General features: G+C 30.3%; 5 protein-coding genes and 4 pseudogenes across 9 annotated transcripts, besides 2 other annotated features; 4 read left to right on the forward strand and 5 right to left on the reverse strand.

Annotated features, from left to right (window-relative positions):
- Positions 1-11,457: part of a mobile genetic element that runs on past the window's edge.
- On the forward strand, positions 153-584 carry TVAGG3_0722610 (uncharacterized protein; the record flags this gene model as incomplete). The annotated part of the gene is made up of 1 exon (XM_051244190.1): positions 153-584. The coding sequence occupies one exon, from the start codon at positions 153-155 to the stop codon at positions 582-584; it is 432 nt and encodes a 143-aa protein (XP_051090777.1).
- Positions 2,273-3,706, forward strand: TVAGG3_0722620 (Prim-pol domain family; the record flags this gene model as incomplete). Its single annotated transcript, XM_051244191.1, has 1 exon — positions 2,273-3,706. A coding segment is annotated over one exon (1,434 nt), but the record flags the coding sequence as incomplete, so codon positions are not given.
- TVAGG3_0722630 (uncharacterized protein) lies at positions 3,740-4,585 on the forward strand (the record flags this gene model as incomplete). Its single annotated transcript, XM_051244192.1, has 1 exon — positions 3,740-4,585. The coding sequence occupies one exon, from the start codon at positions 3,740-3,742 to the stop codon at positions 4,583-4,585; it is 846 nt and encodes a 281-aa protein (XP_051090779.1).
- Positions 4,879-5,340, reverse strand: TVAGG3_0722640 (KilA, N-terminal/APSES-type HTH, DNA-binding family; the record flags this gene model as incomplete). The annotated part of the gene is made up of 1 exon (XM_051244193.1): positions 4,879-5,340. One exon carries the CDS (start codon positions 5,338-5,340, stop codon positions 4,879-4,881), a length of 462 nt encoding a protein of 153 aa, XP_051090780.1.
- Positions 6,828-7,896, reverse strand: TVAGG3_0722650 (phage tail repeat-like family; the record flags this gene model as incomplete). The annotated part of the gene is made up of 1 exon (XM_051244194.1): positions 6,828-7,896. A coding segment is annotated over one exon (1,069 nt), but the record flags the coding sequence as incomplete, so codon positions are not given.
- Positions 9,822-10,719, reverse strand: TVAGG3_0722660 (annotated as a pseudogene). Its single transcript has one exon. A coding segment is annotated over exon 1 (898 nt).
- A 1,174-nt stretch (positions 11,458-12,631) lies between the features above and the next one.
- TVAGG3_0722670 lies at positions 12,632-13,236 on the reverse strand (annotated as a pseudogene). Its single transcript has one exon. A coding segment is annotated over exon 1 (605 nt).
- Positions 13,237-13,305: 69 nt separating this feature from the next.
- On the forward strand, positions 13,306-13,519 carry TVAGG3_0722680 (annotated as a pseudogene). Its single transcript has one exon. A coding segment is annotated over exon 1 (214 nt).
- A 19-nt stretch (positions 13,520-13,538) lies between these two features.
- Positions 13,539-13,773, reverse strand: TVAGG3_0722690 (annotated as a pseudogene). The gene has a single exon. A coding segment is annotated over exon 1 (235 nt).
- A 5,239-nt stretch (positions 13,774-19,012) lies between these two features.
- Positions 19,013-19,515: part of a mobile genetic element that runs on past the window's edge.

The raw sequence follows: 19,515 nt of genomic DNA on the forward strand, positions 1-19,515 counted from the left end.
TACAATACTTACTAGATCATGAAAGAGTAGATAATATCAGGGGTGATGGTGATAAAGGATTTCAGGCAGCTATGGCTCATTATTTCCCACAAATTAATTTTTACTTTTCATCCTCTCCATATACGTTTCATAATAAAATAGTTGATGCGGTAATGAGAACTCTTAGAGATGCGTTAGGGGTTAACGGTCAGATATACTGGGATGGAAATCATGACTCCATCATACAGCAGTTAGTATATTATTACAATAATACATGGCATAGAACTATAAACATGAAACCAGTGGAAATGAAAAATGATATTTCAAAAGAATGGGAATATATTAGAAAGCAAATGGAAAGGTTAAATGATGTTAAACGTGAACAAATTAATTCGGGGCTCATGAATTTTAAACAAGGGGATAAAGTTTTGATTCATCTCGATTATGGAAAAACTGATAAATCAATGACAAAAAGAAGACGAAGATTTGACACAATAGCTGAATTTGTTAGATATATTAACGGCAATGCATTAGTTGAAGTTGACAATAAATTAATAGAAATTCCGATTTATTTTATTACTCCATTATATTTAAATAATATTTAATTTTTTTTATTTCGTAAGAAATGAGTGACAACGAAGCAGCCAAGAGTCCAGACGATGAATATAAAAAGAAACTAAACAGAATTAAATCAAAAATATGCTATTACAAAAAGAAGCCGCAATGTGGTGGGGTTGAAAACGATCAAGAGATGAAAGAAATAATCGAAAAATTAAAAACTTACCGTTCAATCCTTAAACTGAGTGAAGCAAAAATAAAAGAATTTAATAGAATAAATAAATTGATTGGAAGAGATGAATTTAATAAAGATGAATTTTTAAACTCAATCCAAATTTAATTTTTATTCCTCATCTTCTCTGTTTTTCGTGGTTTGTTGTTTTTAATTTTTCGATTATTTCTTTCTTCCCTTGTTATGATTCGTGGTAAATTTTGAGCTTGTGGGGTATTCATTCATATAAAAATAAAATTTGATGTTATCGTTATTTTATCATTAATGGTTTCAGGTTATTCAATAATGAATTATTTTTGAAGAACTGAAGGTGCTATCATTTTGACAACAACACGAGAGGAAGGCAATAATGAATTATTTTTGAAGAACTGAAGGTGCTACCATGTTGTCATGTTGACGACATGACATTGTGTCAACAACACGAGAGGAAGGCAATAATGAATTATTTTTGAAGAACTGAAGGTGCTACCATGTTACCGGGTGCTACCATGTCAATTAATTTCTTTTAAAAATGGTGACAACATGACATTTTGACAACAACACGAGAGGAAGGCAATAATGAATTATTTTTGAAGAACTGAAGGTGCTACCATGTTGTCATGTTGACGACATGACATTGTGTCAACAACACGAGAGGAAGGCAATAATGAATTATTTTTGAAGAACTGAAGGTGCTACCATGTTGTCATGTTGACGACATGACATTGTGTCAACAACACGAGAGGAAGGCAATAATGAATTATTTTTGAAGAACTGAAGGTGCTACCATGTTGTCATGTTGACGACATGACATTGTGTCAACAACACGAGAGGAAGGCAATAATGAATTATTTTTGAAGAACTGAAGGTGCTACCATGTTACCGGGTGCTACCATGTCAATTAATTTCTTTTAAAAATGGTGACAACATGACATTTTGACAACAACACGAGAGGAAGGCAATAATGAATTATTTTTGAAGAACTGAAGGTGCTACCATGTTGTCATGTTGACGACATGACATTGTGTCAACAACACGAGAGGAAGGCAATAATGAATTATTTTTGAAGAACTGAAGGTGCTACCATGTTGTCATGTTGACGACATGACATTGTGTCAACAACACGAGAGGAAGGCAATAATGAATTATTTTTGAAGAACTGAAGGTGCTACCATGTTACCGGGTGCTACCATGTCAATTAATTTCTTTTAAAAATGGTGACAACATGACATTTTGACAACAACACGAGAGGAAGGCAATAATGAATTATTTTTGAAGAACTGAAGGTGCTACCATGTTGTCATGTTGACGACATGACATTGTGTCAACAACACGAGAGGAAGGCAATAATGAATTATTTTTGAAGAACTGAAGGTGCTACCATGTTACCGGGTGCTACCATGTCAATTAATTTCTTTTAAAAATGGTGACAACATGACATTTTGACAACAGTTCAGGAAATTTGATGTAGCCCAAAAATAAAGTTAGTTTTAAAATTATTTTTATTTTTTTATTCCTATATAAATGACGGCAACAAACAACAACAGCAACTATATCGTTTCTGATGAAAAAGTTATTGATTCATTAGTTGAGGAATTAGTTGTGGCAGAAACTAAAACCCTCAACGAAAGAATTGGTGAAAACATGATTGATTTACATAACTACCTCAAACATGATGGAGGAAGAGGAAGGAAAACTGGTATGGCTTTATTAGTAAATAAAATTCCAAATTTAACGATTATAGATGTTGATATCAATAAATCGTACAATGATGAACTTAAAGAAACGGTTAGAAAAGACATTTTATCAAAACTTTCGGATAAAGATGTTATCGTTAAAACCGCTTCTGGAGGTCTTCACATTTATTGCAACACTAATTTCTTCTATGCAGTTTCGAACAGAATGATTAAATGTTATTCCTGCAATGATTATGATATTGATATCATGACTTCTATTGATGATTCAAAACGTTCTTTAGTAGTTATGGCTGATTCAAGAGTTCGCAAGAATGCAACAGAATCAATCAATACATACTCATTCATTCGTGGAAGTTATGATTCAACATTAACCAGAACAGTGAATGATATATTAAATGATTTGAATATTAAGGTAAAAGTTGAACAGAAGAACGAAGAAATAAAGACTATCATGAATGAAAACAAAGATGTAAACATTGACGATAAACTTGCCCAGAGCATAGTTGATGGCATCTGTGATTTTGAAGTACATAATGACGGTGGAAACATGAATTTAGAAAAAGAAATAACATTATTCACACTGTTTCAAGCAATTAATTCGTTACCTAATCATTTGATTAATGAAGCATACGATAACGTTTATAACTTCTGCAGTTTAACAGAAAATGCAAAAAGTAATTTTGAAAAAGCACGCAGTAGATATGCATATTTAATGACTTCTCCATTTGTTTTGGTGAAGATTCTAAAACTATATCAAAAGGAATATTATGATGAATATGTTTTACCTCTATTACGTAAGCCAAAAATACCATTTGATATCAAACTTGACGACTCGTTTTTGATAACAGATATTAGACGCAAGGCTGAAAATCATCAGTATAAAAACAGTTCTGAAGTAATTGAGGATTTATCACGTGTAATCCGTTTTGTAGATTGTGGAAACAAATATTTCATTCAAAAGGAATATAATATCCACGACAAAATGAATCAAATATCATTCGTTCTTCAATCAAACATGAAAGAGTCACTCAAAATGATTAAATTATTTAAAGAAGAAGGTAAAACAATAACAGCATGGGATGTACTACTAAATCAATTGTCTTCATTAACCGTTAAGGGTGTTTGCTTTAAATCTGATTCCCCCGATGTTTTCTCAACGTTTCAAGGTTATAAATACAACGTTCTCGAAAAGCCTGATTACTCAAAAATTGAGATGTTTATGAATTTCATTAAAGAAGCCATTTGTGATAATAATGAAGAAGTGTATAAATACCTACTCGGGTGGATTGCATCAATGATTCAACATCCTGGAATCAAGAATGAAACAGCAATTATTTTGAAAGGACTTCAGGGAACAGGTAAAAACAGATTTACAGACATTATTTCTGAACTTCTCGCTGGTTATTCATGTAAAAACATTACTGAAATCGGTGAGCTAACGGGTAATTTCAATTCGGTAGTTGAGAATAAAATGTTTCTTGTACTTAATGAACTCAAGAATGTTGGTGAAGACAGACTCGCAAACTTCAACGCTTTGAAATCAATTATAACGGATAATGAGATTAGAATTAATGAAAAGAATCAACCCAGAAGAACCGCTCAAAACGTTGCGAACTTCATTTTGGTAACTAATAACGTCTACCCTGTCAAAATTGAAGTTGGAGACAGAAGATATGTAGTTTTAAGGGTTAATGGTAAATTTAAGGGTCAATTTGATTACTTCAAGAATTTAATGGATTCATGCACAAAGGAATTTTATGATAATTTACTGACGTATTTTATCAATTACGACCTTTCATCATTTAATGTACGAATCATTCCGATGACTGAAGCCAAACAAGATTTAATTGAATTATCAACAAATCCTTTAGATGTATGGATAAATACACATTATGATGAATTGAGTGCAGGTATGACGTGTGAAAATGCTCTATTCTGCAAACCATCAGACATGAAAGACAAGAATTTTCAAATGAGTATTAAGGATAAATGTGAAAGGAAACAAAGAAGAATAGATGATAAACAGACATGGTGTTATGTTTTGAAAGAAGAAATGAAAGGATTATATAAACAGGTTGAACCAAACGATAATGAGGATTCATTTACTGATGATGAAATACCTGTAAATGAAGCTTTATAAAGTATGATTCGAATTCATTATTGAATAACCTGAAACCATTAATGATAAAATATATTTTTGGTTGTTAATGACAAAAATAAATGGTTCATTTACTCACAATATTTTTGTACAAAACGACCCCAAACTTTTAACTTCTTTTCTGCAGTTTCTAATGCTATCTTAGCGAGTTCATATTCTCTAAATTCTCTCTTTAAATCTTCTTGTTCCCATTGATCTAGTTCGTATGAAGAATCTCTATAACCATAACATATCTCATGTTCATGTTCTAATTGTTTTTCACACATTTTTCCAACTTATTCTTCAAACAAATGTTTAGCATTCTCTACTGTATCTTCGAGTTCTTCTTCATCTAATTTCTCATGAACTTTCTTGTCTATGGAGTCCATAATATCTTTGACATAAAATGCATACTTTACTGAGCACCATTCAGCAACAAAATGAACGAGGTCAGGATGTATGTAAATACCTTTGAATTCATTTATAACGCCCTTAGTAAGCTCATAAAATGCTTGTTTTGAGGTCGAGCCACTTTTGGCTTGACCGTATTCGTTCATCCAAAACTCAAGAATTTCCCGCATTTTAGTACTATTGAGAAATCTGTTTAAATGGTTTAACCTTCCCGCTTCTCTTGCCATCTTTGTTGCATTAATGTAACCATCCTTGTCTCTACGTAAGACTTCAATACCATTATAAGTGCCTTTTGTGAATGTTTCGCCATTAGATTTGTTCGTAAATGTTTTTGCTTCGACTGACATTTCTGATTTAATATTAATTAAAAAATAAAAATAATTTTAAAACTAACTTTATTTTTGGGCTACATCAAATTTCCTGAACTGTTGTCAAAATGTCATGTTGTCACCATTTTTAAAAGAAATTAATTGACATGGTAGCACCCGGTAACATGGTAGCACCTTCAGTTCTTCAAAAATAATTCATTATTGCCTTCCTCTCGTGTTGTTGACACAATGTCATGTCGTCAACATGACAACATGGTAGCACCTTCAGTTCTTCAAAAATAATTCATTATTGCCTTCCTCTCGTGTTGTTGACACAATGTCATGTCGTCAACATGACAACATGGTAGCACCTTCAGTTCTTCAAAAATAATTCATTATTGCCTTCCTCTCGTGTTGTTGTCAAAATGTCATGTTGTCACCATTTTTAAAAGAAATTAATTGACATGGTAGCACCCGGTAACATGGTAGCACCTTCAGTTCTTCAAAAATAATTCATTATTGCCTTCCTCTCGTGTTGTTGACACAATGTCATGTCGTCAACATGACAACATGGTAGCACCTTCAGTTCTTCAAAAATAATTCATTATTGCCTTCCTCTCGTGTTGTTGTCAAAATGGTAGCACCCGGTAACATGGTAGTAGTGAAATTAAATTTTGTTATCAGTTATTTTGTCATCATTTTATTAAGTTCATCTTTAGTTAATAATTTGAATGGATTCGCTAATGTTCCACCTTGAGTCACAACACTTGCCCCAGCTAATTGTGAAGAACCTGGGATAAGTACTCCACGAAATGATTTCATTGGTATCATTAATTTAGAAATAGTTGGCTTAATTAATTTTGTCATTTATGATAAAAATAAAAATTTAAATTATGCCGTTCGCTCTTTTGGAGCTCAGGACTTTCAGTCCGTTCTAAAGTTTGTTTCACAAACATTGAGCGTTCATTGAACTCTATACCATGCGTAAACCGTCATGTAAGGTGGCATGTATTCTTTACTTTGTCCTGTTGTTTGTGTATATCCTGAAACGAAATGTGTATGGTTTCCTTCTCCCTGAGTGTCACTCCAGTAACAATTTATAGCAAACTTAACGTCGTCTTTAACATCATATCCTTTACCTTTTGTCATTCCTGACCAATCCAAATATCTATGCTTATGCCAACCTGCTTGAGATGTGCTTAAATCTATGTAGTGACTGTGTGCAGGTAAATTTTCACCTGAAATCGTTTTACTTCCACCTGTTTCCTTTGAAGAGTTTGCACAATACAAAAACTTGTCGACTATTTGTTCCCATGCACCAACACCAAACATTGCTTGAGGACCTCTTGCATCCATAGATGTATAAATAGAACCTACTGGGTTCATTAAATCAAACATATGAGATATTATAGGATTGTCTCTTTTGAACTTAAGATATAATGCAACTATTTCAGGTTTCTTTTGGTTTGTGTCAGAATATTTTTTATAATATAATCTTATGTTTTCAGGGTAGGTAAAATCTTGACTATAATATTTATTTCTGTCATCTGTATAATAATATACTATTCTCGTTTTTTCTATTGCATTATATCTTTTATATCTATAATAATCTAAATATAATGTTAGCTTTTGTTCATCTACATGTGGTGTTCTGTCGTCATCTCCATAGTCATAATAATATGGTGCTGGAGCTGGGTCAGACAATGTCATATCTGCCATTTCATAAACTCTTAAATATTTCTTTTGTTCGTCTCCATATAAGTTTAAGTAACAGTTGTTATCTAATGGAACTTTAACTTGTGTACCATTATTCTTTTTATAGCTTACATACATTTCATTGTTATTTTTCGGAATGAGTTTACACCGTGTACCATTTTTTAAGGACTGTACAAACTGCCATCTAAAATATTTATTTTCTTCATTGACAGAAAAGTCACCAACAATAGTTTCAATATTTTTTGTTGTTCCTATCAAACTTTGGTATATTTCGTTAACATAAGTTTTATCCACTTTCTTCATTAACTCATCATTAACATAAGTTTTATCCGCTTTCTTCATTAACTCATCATTAACATAAGTTTTATCCGCTTTAAGGTCTAAACATCCTGAAACCCATCCTGTATCAGCTTTAACTTTAAAAGTCTTCAATGTCCATTCATGATACCATTCAACCCTTTCTTTAATTTCATTATCTTTTTCATCCACATATTCCTTATCTGCCTTCTTCATTATGTCGTTTAGGAAACCTTTTATGAATTCCTCATTTAAATTAAATCTTCCAATCTTCAAAACTTTAGGAAATGCATTTAATGCGTAATATCTTTGTTCTTCTGGTGGAATTGATGTTATATCATCTGTTATTCCTTTAATTTTTGAATTCATAAATAAAATTTCTTTTATATTTGATATCACTGCACCACCTTTGCAAACGAATTCGAAACGCTCATTTTTCAATACTATCTCCAAATCTCCATATTTCAACCTTTGTGTTTGTTCTGCCATCTTTGAATTATATGCATATATGGCGTATGTAATGGTCTGAAGGACCTGGGTGCTTTGCGCCTTAAGTTGCTGTGGTTGCTGTTGTTTAATCATTTATTATGATTTAAAAATAAATATTTAATCCGTTATCTCATCAGCTATTTTTTCTATTTGAAATTGCCATAATATTTCATTCATAAATTCTAAATCACAATCAAATAGGTCAGTTATTCTAAATTTAATATTTGATAAATCTTTTGAATGAAGAATAAATGAATTCCCGGATAATTGAAACGGATATGATAAAGAAAATGTGTTTAAGTTGATGGATAAAATGTTTTGTATTGATGGGTAAGAGTTAGGGTCTAATGTTTGATGTGAAAATCTCATTGGGTATTAACTTTATCACATTTGATTAAAATGAAATTGGAACCAGTGTCAGAATACAAAACATCCCAACATCTTTTTCAAAATTTAATATCCCCAACAATGAACGAAATGAGGAGTACAAAATTTAATTTTCAGCGGGAATTTAATAAGGTTATTTATTTCATCAAGTTCAAAAAGTTTATCAGGTTTTGATTTAAAATTTTCTTCATACCATACGATAAATGATTCATTTAAATAACTTAAAATCGTGTTAATATCCCATTTCGCTATCACATTATTTATATACATATCATACGTTTTTTCATGGTCATCTTTAATAAATGATATATAATCTGAAGGGTCTAAAAGAATGGGATTAAATTTACCACTCACAGAAACGAGAGTAACATTATAAATTCCTAACTGTTAAATTTAATTCACAACTATTATTCGAAATAATATTGATAATTGACATTTTTATTACGATTAAAAATATGGTAAAGCGTTATTTTCCAGTGATAAATAAAACTAGAATAAGATTACCTCAAGAATTCATAAATTCAACGAATAAGAAATTCATTCATGTTATAAATTTTAGTGTTTTCAGAAAATATGAGTCGATGTCATATTCATCAACAGGTTATATTTCACTTCATTCAAATTTAGTTCAATCAAACCCATATAATGACCATTTCATAAGATTTTCAGATGGTATTAAAAATGTAATTGATAGATTAAAATATGAACAGATTGACAATATCGAATTTTTGGAATTTTGGTTTAAATATCCCGATGGAAAAAAGATTGAAGTTAAAGATAAAGCTGATACTATAACAAAAACAATTACAATGACCGATCCGGATAGTGGGGAACAAAAAGAAATAAAACAAACGATAGAAACTGGTGAAAGGTCAATTATTATTGATTATGATTCAAAGGATTATTATTCGATAATGTTAATGCTTGAATATTAAATAGCCTTAACAAAGAATTTTTCAAGTGATATTTATATTCATCAACTATTTTATTATAAATATCATTATATGTTAAATGAAGTTCAGTTGTTGTTCCATTCTTTGTATCTTAATTGTGCTAATATCCTTTATAGGATTTATTTTTGCAACTGTTCCGCAGCATGAAACCTCATCATCTATGAAAAATTGAATCTTAACGTCTGAATCTTGAACATCACAAAGAATGGCGATAATGTGAATTAATGATTCATAAGGTAAAATAATTAAACCGGATTGGTCAATTAAATTTATTATTGAATCATAATTATTAATTATTATATCACGGTAAATTTTCATTAATTCAGAATTAATGTCTATTTTATATGGGTTCTCGATGTTTGATGAAAGAGGTGGGGGTATGTTGGATAAGTGGGAATTTCAACAGGTTCTTTACCAGGTTCAGATAAAATGATTGGGTCTCCATTCTCATGGTTTTCTTCATTCTCCTCATCTTCGGTAAGTCACGAGTTAATAAATTTGGTTGAGTTGCTGACCTTGTTAATTCAGGGCTAACATTAACTTTAACATTTTGAATAATTCGTGATTTATCATCATTTACGTTATAACCAACCGTAATCTCTGCTTTTGCGTTAGTGTTCTTTTGACTAGTGAAACGTCTTCTCATTTATAATCGAATAAAAAAATATATTTAAACTTTTATTTTGCTGGAACTTTTGAATCTATTATTCCCTGTATTTGTTCATGAAGTTGATTTTTAGCTGTTTCATCGAAATTAATAGACCGAATATATTCATTAATTGCATTCTTATAATCATCTGATTTCTCAAATTTTCTTTTATCTGATTCCTTAACTAAATCATAAGTTAAACCTCGTTGCTGATATAATGGTTTCTTAATTAAATCTTTGAATGCTTGAGATAAAGCACCTGATGCAATTCTTGCTACTATAATTGGTTGGAATTGCTGTTTAAGTTCATCTTTAACATTTGCGAAAACTGGATCGAATAAAGCAACTTTAAAGAATTTCTTAGCTGAAATTTCAGGTCTAATATTTGCATATTGACCATCAAACTGGTTAGAATATCGTGGTAATCCATCCGGTCCTCTTCAATAGCATTTAATTCTTCATTGAAATAAGAATATGGATTATGACGGTATGAATTAATTGGACCATTTTCACCTTCTCCAATGTATTGTTTAACAGCTTTTCCATTTTCATCAAATTGCATAGGATAACGTTCATTATATGCTTTACGTTTAGGATAATCAGATATAGTTAATTTATAACCATTTATGACTTTAATATTACCTTGACCATCAGTAACGAAAACTTCATTTATACCATCAGGTTTTCCATTTGGACCCGTAATGTCTGCTTCGTGTGCTTCCCAATTTGGACCATGACGTTTGGCATATGCTTGAGCTTCTGGTAATGTTAAAACGTTTCTCATTTGTTTAACATCTTTTTGAAGACCAGCAACAATATGAACTAATTCTTTCATTCCATCAGGAACTTTCATAGTTCTATTATATGCACCCTTTTGTTTGTCCCTTGTTTTAATGGAACCTGTAGAAGATTTGCTATTTCTGTCATGTTTAATTATAAATAAAAAATAAAAATTAATTATAAAAAGTTAATCAAATTTAACACCCCTTTATTTAAATCAACTATTATTTTTCCATGTTCACCTAATTGCTGATATTGTGTGTAAAGTTCATTAATGCTCATTGGTAAATTCACTTGATAAAGCATAACGTTCAACTGTTGACGACTAAACCCACTGAAAATGAAAAGTGTTGATAGATTTGATTTAATGTTTGTGCTTAATGCTTTGAAATATTGAACAGCCATAAAGAATGAACACTGAATGTGTCGACATTGAGTTAATAACTGATTAAAATATGATTTCTCATTTGTTATTAGTTTTGATTTCACTGCATCATCTAGAAAAATGAGTGAATGCAAAAATTCTTATCAAAATTTGAAATGAAAGTGTTTCAAATAATTCATCCCGTTGTTTATCAATAATTTTATCCTCTAATCCTTGCTTCTTGATTGTATTATATAATTCTTTATACATTAAAAAGTTTTTTAAATAATCTTCTGCTTCTTCTTGTGATAAATAAATAATTGGAATTTTGATTAAATGCTTTAAAGATTCAAATGTATCATCTGAAGGTGAACCTGAACGGTTGATATAAATTAACACATGTGAATGGGGGGAAGTGTTAGCAATAATGATAATTTTTTTAATATCGTTAATGTTTTACCTTTATTTTGTTTACCAATTGCTGCAGTGATTGAATTTAAGTAACATTCAGAATATGGAATTTCATTATTTTTCCTTATATAGAGCATTTCTATTATCACTCAATGCTTCATTAATCATATCATCTACGTATGTATTATATACTCCTGCTAATTCTTCATAAGGGGTGGATGAATTTAAATCCATTTAATCAAAAATAAATTTATAATTTTAAACATTTCTATTCATCAATATTTCATCATATGAACTTCTATACTGTGGTGGTGTACCTGTTGGATGATATTTCAAACCTTCGTCCGGTGTCCATGTCCAATATGTAGTCCTAGTAAACCAAACCTGAGGAGGATTTGTCACCTTTGAACAGTAAGTGTCATTTTCACCCTGAATGATTGGATAAGCTTTCACTTGTACTGTAACTTGTGAGTTGAAAGTTTCTAATCCATCAAAGAATATACCCGCTCCATTACGTTGAACTGGAATAGTGCATAAGAATGAAGTTTGGTCTTTCCATGTTCTAGCTGATGGCGTGCCATCATCTGCATTCAGTGGTCTAGTTAATGAGTCCTCGTATTCTTCCGTGCATTCATTCACTCCATCTAAATCAGAAGCTTGAAGCATACGTGTAAAGAATATGTCGCCCACTGTGGTCATCGCTTGATCGGGGAAGTTTCTGGAATCTATAGTGACCTGAAGACTCGAAGCATTGGATTTTCTAAAACTGTTCTTTGCATTGCATTCTTCGGAAATGTTAACACAACATCTGTAACATTATGAAGAGCGTATGAGAAATCCGAGCTAATACCTTCAGGAGTGATGCAACCTCCATTTAGTGAACGAACGTCAATATGTTGAGCTGGAATCATGAATGGATCTTCCTTACTAAATAAACGTGGTATTGCTTTAACTGATTCTTCAATTAAACCGTATCCTGGTGTAATGCATTTATCCTCTAAAACTTCCATCTTTGTGCATGAAATAATAACTTATCAACTGTTGCCTCAGCAATGTAGCGGCTAAGCTTGTAATTAATTTGGCAGGAAGTCCGATTTGTTGGAATTTGCGATCATTTATAAACATGATTCATAATTTTTCATAATTTTCATCAGTTATCTTTTCATAAACGTAATTTTGTAAATCAGCAACTCTTAACGGTCAACCTGACAAAATACTAAAGTATCCCTGAAAACATAATATTTAAGAATGATATCACCAAATGATTTAGGATAATCATCGAACGCCTGAAATGCTAACAAATCATTTACCGGAATAATCATATCAAAAGTGATATCAACTTCTTCATTTGCTCTCTTGAAAACTTCTGAAGGGTCAATATATTTACCACATACTGAGTTATCATATTTTGAACATTATTATATAACGAATGAACAAAACTTTTTAACTTTCCTTTCTGATTTCGGTTTATATGTTGCAAATGCAAAAGATTCACGGCGCAATCCATCTGAAGATAACCGGCATCACTCTTTCGGTTTCTACTTCTAATTGTTTAAAGCTTTGATTAGATGATTTGTAACCAACGAATAAACGCATGCATTTAAAAGCGACATCACATGTGAAAGCTTTATTTGAAACAAGAGTTGCTTTAACTTTGCGTTTAATATATGTGTCACCTAATTGGTTCACATCATGAGCTGGATTTGTAATTCTTAAATGAGTTTGTTTATCATCAAAATGTGGAGCATCAGAGTCATAGCATGAACTTTCAAGTTCTCTATAATATCTTCTACCGTCATTCTTTGCGAATATTTCATTTATCTTTTCGAATGAATGAACACATTTCCATTAATCGGTTTAGTGTTTGGCACTAAATAGTTAGTCGTCATTTATTAATAAATAAAAATCAAAATTAAAAGATGGAAATGAATTTTTATTTTAATGAATAATAATCAACTATGGCTGCAGGAATATTTAAGAAACTGTGGGATAGAGTAAAAAGAGGAGCGAGTAAAGTTTGGGAAACATTGAAGAAGGAGCAAATTGGATATTTAAGAATAAAGAAGCAATTAGTGACGTAGCTGAATCAATAACACCAAAAGCTGCCCCAATAAGAGAAATTTTAAATAAAGGAGAAAAAGTTTATAAAGACTACAACCGATACTAAGATAAAAATAATATTTATTTTCCACTATCTACCCCCTATTTTATTAAGTATTCCTTCAGCTATTCCACCAATTGCGTTACCTGCTTGTGCTCCATCGCCGGATTACCTGCTTTAGTACCTAATACTCCACCTATGATAGTTCCTGCCGTTTTCGCTACTGGTGCCAAAAAGTTTGCAACAGGTTTAATATCTTTTGATGAACCCAACCTGCAGCTTTCTTAATTCCATCCCATAATTTTTTAAAGAATCCTGCCGCCATTTCTGATTTAATATTAATTAAAAAATATATTTCATCACTTATATTCTAATTTTTATTTAATGATAAATGAAACCGATTTTAAAAATAAATGAAAACAGAGGAGGAAGAAATAAATGAGAGTGAAAATGTTCAACAAAAAATAAACGTTGTTAAACCAATTACTGAAATAAAATTTTTTCATCTGTTGAAGAATTTAATGACTATTATGCCAATAATAAAAAATTATTTGAAGAATTGACAACATGTAAATTGAATAAAATGTTTAAAGTTGATGGATTCAAAATTTCAAAAATAAAAGGAGTGGTTAGTTTGAAATCTATTCCTCAATCAAGAATCACCTCATTAATGAAAATTGATGATTTAACAAAAAGAATAGAAGAGATTGAAGAAAGAATGAATCAAATAATTGATTTCATAAATTCAAATAATCATTAGTTTCTTAAAGTTCAATGTTGAACTCATCAAATTCATCTTCATCATCATTATCTTTAGCGAGTTTAATTACTCTTTCAACTCTATCTTTTGATAGTCTTGCGTTTAATTTTTTCTGAAGTTTTTCGTTACCAAGTTCTAAAATTTTACATGGATGATATTTAAACCTGTTAAATTCTTTTTCCTCAGTTTTAATCATTAATCTACAAAGAACTTTAGTGAAGTGGTTTTGTTGTTTAAACCACTTATCCTTAATATTTGTTATAAATTCAATATCCGGAATTAATTCCCAAATTTTTGAATTTTCGATTAATTTACCATCAAATGCAAAAGCAATAGGTTTAATATTAAACTTACCTTTATAAAATAAACTTTGTATGTAATCATCAAAATAAACGTCTACTTGTTTAACATGGGTGAGAATTGGTGAAAGTTTATTCATTAATTGATTCACAGTCATGAATTTTGATTCACTCATTTCTTACGAATTAAAAAAATAAATTATTCAAAAATGTAAGAAGTTTATTTTTTAAAGTTTCTTTTACTCGTTTATGACTCCATTGATTCCATTCAGGATTTAAACAATGTTTAATTAATCGCGGAATATCTGACATCATCTATATATAGCTTCTTTTATTTTTTATTACATTATGTATGGGCTGAGTGTAAATGTCTTACAATTTTGAAAATTTTTTAAATCTTGATTTATTCAAAAACGTAAGAATAAAAACCGTAAGAATCATACATTTTTTACTTCATATGTCAAAAAAAATGATACAAAATCGTTCAATATTGTATGAATTCTTACGTTTACAAAAAAAGTCACAAAACCCATCATATCCACTACTATTCAATCAAACGTATTATATGTATTCTGTTTAAGGTGCTATCATAACAACACATTAGATAACAATTGTTAAGGGAAAAAATTCTTATTATCTAGATAAATTCTAATGGAAATAAAAATATTTGTTTTCCATCATATAAACCTCGATGTCACTTTTGCGGCCGAGCGGAGCGAGGCCGCAAAAGTGACATCGAGGTTTACATGGATGGGTTCTATATATATACAGCTTGACCGGTAGAAAAGCGGATCGATTTTTATCAATAATTGGACATTCTATTTTTAATAAAATAAACATATATTTATATGGGAAATTAGGGAGATCTGAAACTCAAAAATTATTTTTGAATTTTAATATGATGAATGTAATTGTGATAATATATACATTACAAATAAAATATTAATTCGGAACAACGATGAGATGTGATAAATTTGATTCTCTCAAAAATCGATTTTGGGGTTTTAATATTAATTTGTATCTTATATGCATATAGGATATATAATAATTTTAAAACATCAAAAAGTGACAATTTGCGGTTAGAAAAAGTCATCAAAACACTTTTTAATGATTTGATTTAACATATGCATAGACCATCTCTTTGATATTTAACTTCAATTTCCCGAAATGAAAAGGATTTGAACAAAAACGATTATTTTACGATCATTTTTTGTAAATTTTTTTAAATTGAGAATGACATCTCTAAAATCATCTAAAAAATCCAAATATCAAATAAAATAATATCATTAAAATTCCTCTCAATTTAAAAATTTTTATAAATTGAGACTTTAATCTCTAAAATCTTCTAAAAATCCATATATTGTTGCATGCTATGATCAGTCATGATGTAAACCTCTCAATTTTATTGTCGTGGGAAGTATCTCAATTCCTTCAAAAAAATTGAAAAACTATTTAATTTTAAAAATATAATACTTTTAATTAGTTAATTAATTGGAGATATTTTTTAAAAATCACTTTTGATAATACTTTTGAGAACTTTAATTAAAAAAATATATTCAAAAATATCCAGGATATCAAGAGGGAATTGTTCCTTATGAGGTATATAGTTATGATGTATACCTCATAAGGAACAATTCCCTCCTTAAAATCGTAGACATTTTTATTCTTATTAATCAACCATTCAAAATCATATTCCTCTGAAAAGTTATTTATTAAAAATTTAGAATTTTAATAAATATAGAGTTTGAATTTCATACAATACCTATATATTTTCAATAATGGAATTTGAAAACCATTCTCAAAAGTTCTCAGAAAACCTTTTTTCATTAATTTTAAGAAATCTGAGTATTAAATTAAGTGATAAATTCGTTTGACACTACTTTAATTTTTAAATTCAAAAAATTATATGTGCTTCTTAAAATGACTCAAAAAAATTTTATTATAAAATAATATATAATATTAAAAATCCCACAACATTTTTTACTTTACATAATCGTACTTCCTCGATGATTAATTTCCACTCAATTTCTATCGTTGACCGAACTTAGCATGCAACAATATCACAAAAAATCACGATATTATTTTTATTCTCAATTTCAAAATTTTTTTTGTACTGACTTTCTTTTTGCCTAACAGCAAAGCAGAAATTTGAAACTTCGTTTCAAATTTCTCAATCTTGCATTCTGGGCACGTAAGTGCCCAGAATGCTAAAAGGCGCGTAGCGCCGTCTCTGAATATCAAATTTATTATAATTATTAATTTATGAAATTTCAAATAAAATCGATCTGTTATAACACACTGGTGCATGACAGCCTTGTCCATTCATGGGTTATATATATACGGTCTAGGTGAAGACATTGCGGATCGAAGATCCGCAATGTCTGAACCCCCCAAATTTATATTAAAAAGTATGTTATTATATGGGAAAAATTCGAGATTTCGAACTCAAAATTTAGAATCGGGTTATTTTGGATTCTTTCGCTTTGGGAGGGCGCTTTGCGCCCTCCCAAAGCGATAAAAGGTCGAAAATGCTTATCGAATAAAATCTTATATCAGAAAAAATGACTTTGGATATGATAAATATCATTGTTATAATTGATACATATTATATTGCACATTATTTTGAAATTTTATTTTTTCAAAATTTTCAAAATTTAATTTTGATTTATATCTAAATATTATATGATTTTAAGATAGCATCTCTCAATTTTATTAAAACGGTTTTTGGTTTCCCTCAAATATGTTAAAATTGAGAAAAACAAAACATTTTTAGGTGAAGCACTCTGAAGTTCTGAGCCAGACTTCAGATATCTCGATACAGTGAAGTATCCAAAATCATGTGCATTTGCCATAAATATTTATCGCTCGAATTTTGCAATTGAACTTTGCGTTCGATATTTGATTATACATACTTTCGAAATTGTAAGACCTAGCGACCACACACTAACACAATCACTCAGCCGAATCAATTGATCCAATTCTCCATTATATTATTGGTTTATAATAAGAAAATTTGATAAAAAGTCAAAAAATAAGCGATATCAAAGATTACTTTATGGGTGTACTATTAATTGACCCTTTTCTGATTAATTGCGAATTACTGAAATGTATTTATTTGTTAGATTCTTATATAAATTTTAAAAATCTCTTTATTTTCTTAAGTTCTACTTACAATTTGTAATCTTTTATTTCATAGATATATACTTTTAATAAAATAACAAAACTCAGTTTCATCATAACAGACTTGTCGATAAAAACATTTTGATTGCATATATTTTATTTCAAAATATGTGTATATTTATGGATTTAAATTCTAAATTATATCATTATTTAAAGAGAAAATTCGTTCTTGATTTTTTTTAAGGGTGCACCCGTATGTACGTTTATTTGAGAGGAGGAGGATTACCCTCTCAATTTTGAGGGATTCGTTAGTTTATTTTCTCGATGAATATGCAATAAAATTTGATTTTTACCTTATCCTCAGAATATTACTATGATCAGATTACTCCTTATCAGATTACTCATCATCCTCAGACTACTCCTTAGACCCCTCCTCATCAGACTACTCCTCAGATCTTCCTCATAAGACTCCTCCTCAGATCTTCCTCCTGAGACTACTCTTCAGACTACTCCTTAGAGTCCTCCTCATCAGACTAGTCCTGAGACTAGTCCTCAGACTACTCCTGAAACTACTCCTCAGATTATCCTCAGACTACTCCTCAAACTCCTCAGATTATCCTCAAACTCCTCAGACTACTCCTCGGTCTAATCCTCAGACTCCTCCTCAGATTATCCTCAAACTCCTGGTCAGATTATCCTCAGACTCCTCCTCAGATTATCCTCAAACTCCTCCTCAGATTATCCTCAGACTCCTCCTCAGACTACTCCTCAAACTCCTCAGACTACTCCTCAAACTCCTCAGATTATCCTCAAACTCCTCAGACTACTCCTCAAACTCCTCAGATTATCCTCAAACTCCTCAGACTACTCCTCAAACTCCTCAAATTATCCTCAGACAACTCCTGAAACTACTCCTCAGATTATCCTCAAACTCCTCAGATTATCCTCAAACTCCTCAGACTACTCCTCAAACTCCTCAGATTATCATCAAACTCCTCAAACTACTCCTCGGTCTAATCCTCAGACTCCTCCTCAGATTATCCTCAGATTATCACTTTACATATATATATATCGATAACTAAATAATTACTTATTATACTTTCTTTCTTTTTTTTAATTTTAAAATAATATTAATATATCTTTCTATGTTTAATGATGAAAAGAGAAAGAGGAGTAAAAAGAGGAAAGAGAAAAGAAAGAGAGAGAAAAGAAAGAGAGAGAAAAAAAAAGAGAAAGAAAGAAAGGAAAAAAAAGGACGGCGATAATTTTGTATTGTTTTGTTATTCGGCCGAATGGCGGCTACTTCGTACCCGCCATTCGGCCCAAAAAATGGCGTATTATTCTATTTTTAAACGGTCGTGGCGTAAAACCGTCGCATCCCTGAGTCAGGGATTAAGGGATTTTTGAATTTTAAGAATTTTTTTCGAATTTTTTCGAAAAAAAATATTTTCAGAACAGCCTTAACGGCTAAGATTTAGGAACAATGTTAAGTATCAAAAAGAAAGGAGGTCTGATATAGACAACATATATCGTTGAAGGTTGAAAAAATCTCTAATATTTGAGCCCAAAATTTCAAATTTTAATTTTTTGAAAAAAGAGGCCACCCGTATGTACGTCTATTTGAGAGGAGGAGGATTATATTTTTGAAAGGGTGAAACATTATGAATATGTTAATTATATAATAATATGTATTATTATAAAAAAGAAAAAATAAAGCACGTTAAAAATTTTCTTTCTTGATTTTTTACAAAATCTACTTAGAATTATGCAAAATATGACTAAATAATTATAAATTTCAAGTTAAATTTTAATTTTGATAAATAATTTAAATTTCAAAATATCAAGTTCAGTTCGACTATGTATGTAGTAATTCCTCAATAAAGTGCCA

This window comes from Trichomonas vaginalis, chromosome III (assembly GCF_026262505.1).
Source record: "Trichomonas vaginalis G3 chromosome III, whole genome shotgun sequence".
In the NCBI taxonomy this organism is placed as follows: Eukaryota; Parabasalia; order Trichomonadida; family Trichomonadidae; genus Trichomonas; species Trichomonas vaginalis.